At 41.9% G+C, this 7181-nt stretch overlaps 1 protein-coding gene across 4 annotated transcripts in view; it reads left to right on the top strand.

Moving 5' to 3' along the window:
• The window catches only part of TPD52 (tumor protein D52), a 41242-nt gene that overhangs the window by 21659 nt on the left and 12402 nt on the right, over positions 1-7181 (top strand). For 2 of the 4 annotated variants that reach the window (XM_007451736.1, XM_007451733.1), the window contains exons 3-5: positions 856-1004; positions 2831-2932; positions 3970-3996. In XM_007451736.1, the coding sequence (XP_007451798.1) occupies positions 856-1004; positions 2831-2932; positions 3970-3996 (278 nt within the window). The remainder of the gene's footprint in view (positions 1-855; positions 1005-2830; positions 2933-3969; positions 3997-7181) is intronic. The other 2 variants (XM_007451735.1, XM_007451734.1) reach the window with 1 other exon arrangement.

The following is a 7181-nucleotide window of genomic DNA, read 5'->3' as shown; positions in this document are numbered from 1 at the left end:
CCCCCCCCCCGCCGTGGCCCCTCCTGCTGCGGAGCACAGGCTCCAGACGCGCAGGCTCAGCGGCCATGGCTCACGGGCCCAGCCGCTCCGCTGTATGTGGGATCCTCCCGGACCGGGGCATGAACCCGTGTCCCCTGCATCGGCAGGCGGACTCCCAACCACTGTGCCACCAGGGAAGCCCTTAAACTACGTTCCTGAATGAGACTGGCTGGTGGCCACTTGATGGGTTGGCTGACCTTGGGTTGGGAGCCCATTTCTAACCACCAAGCTGAGGCTGGTCTGTCAGCATCAGAGGGTCCACATCTCTGCAGGACTCTCTGAGGGAGACAGTGTGATTTATTTATGCTTGTGACTTTAGCAGGTACGGAGGCTGACAGTGTGAGCTCCCGTTTATACTAGAGTATAAACTCATATGAAATATGCAAGAAAGTTGGATTTTGATTTGGCATGGTTGTGTGTATTTTGGTGGGGATGGAGGTTAGTTTGACTTAATACACAGATGTGAGTTTTTATGGGCATTCAAGCAGAAGTGTTCAGCTGGAAATGCAGACCCAGCAGTCGGGTGAGTGGCTGTTAGAGTAGTTTGAATATTATCTGCGTGGAGGTTTGAGCCCTCAGCCTCTGTGAGGTAACTGGGGACGACTCAAGATGGAAATATAGAGAAGAGAGGAAAGCAGCTTTACAGGAGACATCAACATGTAACTGGTTTACGTAACAACATATCATACGTTTTTAAAGAGGCAGATAAATGAATCAAAAATGTTTTAAAATGACTAGAATTTTGAGTGTAGTTTTGTGCTAACCATCTTAACTTTTTGAATGACTGTATACCTACCCCAACCCTCTTCCTCACAGGTAGAAGAAGAAATCCAGACTCTGTCTCAAGTGTTAGCAGCAAAAGAGAAGCACCTAACGGAGATCAAGCGGAAACTCGGGATCAATTCGCTCCAGGAACTAAAACAGAACATTGCCAAAGGGTGGCAAGATGTGACAGCCACGTCTGCGTACGTTCCCTTGATTCTCCATTGTTCTAGAAACTGTAAAGGACACTTTGCCCTTTTTGTCTGGGGACGGGATTGGAAGGCACTGAGGACGTTTCTGCAGCTTTTCTCTGTACTGCGCAGGGCACTGCCCGTTCCACCCCCGTCCGCCCATTCTCAAGTGTATCTGACCCTTCTCTAACATCAGTCTTTCAGACTGTTCTAGGAAACAGAAAGAAAACCAGCCTCATATGTGAGTTGAAGAAATAAAATCTAAGCTCTAAAAATGTTATATATCGACTTACCAGATATATACATGAGTCGCTTAATCCTCAGAATAACCCAGTAGAGTGGGTAGTGAGATAGCCCTAGATAAGGAAACAGGAGCAGATAAGTTTTGAGGTCACAAACCTCTCAAAGTATGGAGGCAGGATTTGAACTCAGGTCTGGCCCAGTACAGAGCCAGTCTTTTTTTTTTTTTTTTTTACCGTGTTCTGTACATACCATAAGATTCTCAGGTCACCATCTCTGATGTATGCTGGTGGCAGAGGACCACCCCTTAATCTTTTGGTCTTTTTGGTCACACGGTTTTGATCCAAAATTGTCATGATGCAGTTTTGTTTCCCGACACAAGGAGGAGCAGGCTTGTAGTGACAGTCTCCGAACTGTGTTCTCTGTTCAGTCCCATCTGCTGAGCTGGTGACCAGCAGCAGTGAGGCTGACTGCATCCTGACATGACAGCACGAGGGTGACCACCTCCACTTTCTGTCCATATAAGTAGGCAGTGGGAAACATGCAAGACACCATTCTTTTTATCATCATAAACTGGGTTGCTTTTTTGTTTTTAGTATTTGATCTTGACGGGGTAAGTAAAAATGCCTGAGCATTCCTTTCTACAATGTGGGGATCTTAACCTCTTTGGTGCAAGTACCATATTCTCTCGTTTTTGTTTTGGTTTTTCCCTTCACTAATCCCTGTGTAGATGGGAGGAGGGAGATGGTAAATTATACCTTTGTGCTCTAGCAAATATCCCACTCAAGTCATTTGAAGTATTGTACCTTTTACGTACCCCGTTGAGAATACACTGGTCCTTATTTGCTAGCTCAACAGATATGCAAAATTGAAAAGAAATCTTTATGCCCCCAAAATTGATTTGGATATTAAAAAAGTACCCATGGGTCCTACCTTGCTTCTGGCCCCTTTTTAGGAGATAAAGTTGTGAAAGACATGTGAGGAATCTGATTTCATTTTTGTTTTATTTAGTTTAAGTGGAAAAGGGAAAAAATAAAGAGACGTAATTTCATTCAACCTATGGCTCATTTTGATCTTGGCTCCATGCCTATTTTTAGCCCTTACCCGGATTTCTTTGGCCCTGCCTTTACAGGCCTTTATCTTTCTGGCTGTCCTAGAGCACTGCAGAAGGTTGTATCTTAAATGATGGTTAAGTAAAAGATGATGTGATGATGCTGACCTGGTGGATGTGATGATGCTGACCTGGTGGCCGTGAAGAATTTTTAGCTGTTCTAAATTTTTTTTTTTTTTTTGCGATACGCGGGCCTCTCACTGTTGTGGCCTCTCCCGTTGCGGAGCACAGGCTCCGGACGCGCAGGCTCAGCGGCCATGGCTCACGGGCCCAGCCGCTCCGTGGCATGTGGGATCTTCCCGGACTGGGGCATGAACCCGTGTCCCTTGCATCGGCAGGTGGACTCGCAACCACTGCGCCACCAGGGAAGCCCCTAAATTTTTTTTTTTGAGAGTTGTCAAGAGGTGGTCGTCACTGAATCCTAAATAACGGATACTGGAAAGGTTAGCTTACTTTCTTTGCTTTGTTCTTTTATAAATTAATATAGGTACAAGAAGACCTCTGAAACCTTATCTCAGGCTGGACAGAAGGCTTCAGCTGCTTTTTCATCTGTTGGATCAGTCATCACCAAAAAGCTGGAAGATGTAAAGTACGTCCTCATTTTTCCTGGCTTAATTAAGTTGAGGCAAATTAAAATCTGTTATCATGGTTGCGTTTGTTTCCTGCCTGGTTCTGGCTGATGCTGGATTCCTCTCTGTTTGAGTGAGGGAGGGCATTCCTTCAAACCAGGACCTGAAATGCTTCCCTAAATTCTTTTAGGCATAGCCTTCAAACTGATCATCTTATGAATACATTTAAGGTTGTTGAAAAATTCTGGTTGTGAATTTTGTCCTTTTAGTCATTCTTGATCACACCGGGTAAGTATGTGTTTGCAAACCTGTGGTTGTGGGCGGAGCCTGGTGTCTGATGGGGATGAGTCCGGGAGCACCGAGTCCTGCCTGCACTTCCGGGAGGTACATCTTTATCCCATGGTGTGCTTACAACATGCTCGTTTGTGCCTTGCTTTGTACCATTTATGTTCCTGCCTAGGCCCAAATCTTGTTTTGAGCTGTTGCTTTTTATTTTGTATTTATATTTTCAGTGCGTCTGCAGAATTTTCCTGGCCATTTTGGTAAAACCACTTCACAGTGCTTTTGTGTCCACCCGTGCCTTGCGCCACCCACCCTGTGGATTAAAATAGTGCTGAAAATGACAAATGTGGATTAAATCGTCTGTGCTTCTGTTGGCATGAAAGATTTGTGTTTTAAAGAACAGTCCTTCAGATTGCATGACTTTGTGTTTTCCGTTTGTGGGGAAAGTAGATTTTACAACCAGAATTTTGTGGGCGGAATAAGTTTGGCTAATTGATATTATACTTTGTACCAAAAAACCCGAATGACTTGCTCATTGTATTTGGACTATTATCATTTTCAACACAATGTAATAAACACAGCTCTCTTAAACCCTTTTGACAGTTACATATACTTCTCTTAGGAATCTTCTCTTTTCTTTCTATGCTGACTCGATTGTGTAGCCCTTTAGAATTCAGTTAAAACCTTACACAACTTTTAAAAAGTAGGTTATTTAATTGTTTCAGATTTACCAGAACTTCCTTTCTTTTTTAATGCTTACTCTGGCTTCTTGCAGATTGCAAGCCTTTTCACATTCCTTTAGGTAAGGAGAGTTTGAACCATCACTGCAGCCTAGCTCTTGTTTAAGACAAGTGTGCTTAGATTATGATGCCACATTGGATGGTTGTGTTTGTCCACTATGTAATTTTCTTGCCTTTTGGAATATCTTTTCTCTGGTGCATTCCTATTTTCAAGGGAGGGTTTCTTGTATACCATGGGTAATGGATACATTAAAAGAAGAATAATTTGACACTGTGGTTCAAAGGGATATGGAAATGATTTTGACGTTTTCCTTTTTTTTTTTTTTTTTTTTTCGTAAAAAGAAGCAGCTTTACCATGGCATGCAGAATTCCTCCCTTTTAATGTCTGACTTTGTTTGTTTGTTTTTTGATGCTTTAATTTCTTTGGTGCCTTTGTCAGGATGTTGGAATCTTCCTTCACCTGGCTCCCATTATGCAGTTGTAATAGACAGCATATGTACTGTCTCACAATGTTAGTCTTCTGTCCTATACAGGTTACTGTGAAATTTTTTTATTGCAGTAAAATATGCCTAAGATAAAATATGCCATGACTCAGCACGTTTTAGTACTTGTTTTGTTAGCTTATAGTGTTTATACTATTTTATTATTTCGTTACACTGGTTGTATTCTATAATTATGCACACAAGATCATTTCATGGTTGCAAAAGGAAAAATAAAGTATATTAGGCCAAAAAAGAACTTACATTAAAAAGATGTCAGCCCAAACCGTGCCTTATAGAAGGAATCTTTGTGATATTGAGCAAACCTCTCCTCTCTCTCAGAGAGTCTACAGACTCTCTGATTATCCTATTAGTAGTCAGAGAAAACTAAGGTGGAGGAAGGTCTTTTGAGTGTAAGCAGGAAGGATAATATACTAGTCTCCATCTCTGTTCCTGTTAATGTGAATTGTCTTCTCAAGCGGTCACTTGCTGTGGCCTAGCATTGTGCCTTCTTAAGTAATCACATAGGTACTTATAGCTGAGGCTCTCTCTTAATGACACTTAGCCCTGAAAGTCAGGGTAAATCATGGGGATAAGCAAACTCTAAGTGTTGAACTATTTTTTAAAATATTTATTTATTTATTTGGCTGTACTGGGTCTTAGTTGCGGCAGGTGGGCTCCTTAGTTGTAGCTCACAGGCTCCTTAGTTGCGGGATGCGGGCTCCTCAGTTGTGGCATGTGAACTCTTAGTTGCGGCATGCATGTGGGATCTAGTTCCCTGACCAGGGATTGAACCTGGGTCCTTTGCATTGGGAGCATGGAGTCTTATCCACTGCACCACCAGGGAAGTCCCTAAGTGTTGATCTATTTAAAGTTTAAAATTGTGCTAAAAAAACCCCAAGAAATCAGTGATAGGAATTGATTCTGTATCTTTGGTGTTAAATTGAAAATGGCCTAAGTGCTTTAGGAAACTGTTAAGACAGTTTTATCTAACGTTATTTGAGTTGTGTGAGGATGTATTCACTCACATAATCCATTCTGCTAACGTTAAAGTGCCTATCGTGGACAAGTCTAAAGGATGTAACCTAGACCAGACACGGTTCTTGTTCAGAAAGAGCTTGAAATCTTTGAGTGGATGGAGTCGGGGAGGGAAGTAGGGCCTGGGAATGAGTTAAGAATGGAAGAGCCCTGTTAATAACTGATTATAAAACAATGTTAGATGTAAACAAAAATATAAAACTTTATAAGTGCTGTTGAGGAATGATATTTTCTGTACCTTTGAGAAGATTAAGCAGATGTACATAAGTATGGCTCAGTATATTCTGTCTTTTTAATTCACCAGAAATAGAGTTGGGCGGCTCTTTTCTAGCTGCTTACACAGTCACTTTTTTTCATTTCATTTAAAAAATGCAATTGAGATTATATGCTACCATTTTCAGTCTGGTTGTTAATGAACAATATATTGCGTATCAATACATGCAGGTTAAAGTAAGGCTTTATATTGTAGTTTGGAAATGGGAGATATAAGATTATCTTTTGAGAACTAAATTTTGGAATTATTCCTTACAGATTAAAAGTTGGGTAAAGTCACTTTAAAAAATCATTTCTAGGGCTTCCCTGGTGACACAGTGGTTAAGAGTCCACCTGCCAATGCAGGGGACACGGGTTCCCAGTCCGGGAAGATCCCACATGCCGCGGAGCAGCTAGGCCCGTGAGCCATGGCCGCTGAGCCTGCGCGTCCGGAGCCTGTGCCCCACAGCGGGAGAGGCCCGCGGACCGCAAAAAAAAAAAAAAAAAAAAAAAAAATCATTTCTAGATCAAGATGTCCTGATAGTAATCTGATTTAATGGGTTCATATGTAATAGAAAATATATGGAAACATATAATAGAAGTATATAAAAACACATACAATAGAAAACATAAGGAAAACCCACATCTTTTAGATGAGTGAGTCACAGAGGCAAACACTGGCCACATGCCCCCAAGAGCTGTGCAAGGAGAGGAGCTTGGGCAGCAGATTTGAGCATTTCCATCCTAGCAGCAAGGCCTTTCCTCCCATGGAGATGGATGCAGGGGGCCCCTTTTTGCAAGTGCTTGAATTAGTTGGGTAATCTTGTTGACTACCCTTTGTTCCGAGTCCATGCTAACCCAGCAGACTTGTGGCAGTGATTTCGCCCTCTGATGGAATTGCGGATATTTTGCTGACTTGAATAGAGTCAGCAACAGTTTTAATTGTACTACATTATCAATTAATAAATTAGCACTTGGGATATAGATATTTGCTGTATGCCTTGGGTGGGTGAATAAGGAAGCGGAAGAGGAAGGGAGGGTAGGGGAGAAGGGGAGAGAGAGGGGGAGAGAGAAGGAGGGAGAGGGAGAGACAAAGACAGAGATAGAGATGTCTATTTTTGACGCCCTGACAATTAGGTGTCAGCGGCAGGGAGACCAAAGGAGGCCCTTTGGGGACAGACAGCTTTTCCCCAGGTGGTATGTTCATAGTCACTCCTCTCCTGTTGGCTTGTTTTCTACACATACATGGCAAACGTTGACTCATGCCTTTACTTTTTTTTGAGAGAAACTTTAAAAGAGCCTTCTCATTTCACTTGCTGTCAGCGTAAACATCAATTTTCATGTTATTAATAGCATGCTCTAATAATTCAGTAGCCTCATTAGTCAAATATTTCTGATATATTTAGGAGGAAATGTAATTAACTTTGCCTTTATCTTCAAAGGAAATTTCTCCTTTTTTTTTTTTTTTTTTTTTTTTT

The sequence above is a fragment of the Lipotes vexillifer genome, unplaced genomic scaffold (genome assembly GCF_000442215.2).
Source record: "Lipotes vexillifer unplaced genomic scaffold, Lipotes_vexillifer_v1.1 scaffold359, whole genome shotgun sequence".
NCBI lineage: Eukaryota > Metazoa > Chordata > Mammalia > Artiodactyla > Lipotidae > Lipotes > Lipotes vexillifer.
This window is presented reverse-complemented; position numbering and strand designations above follow the sequence as displayed.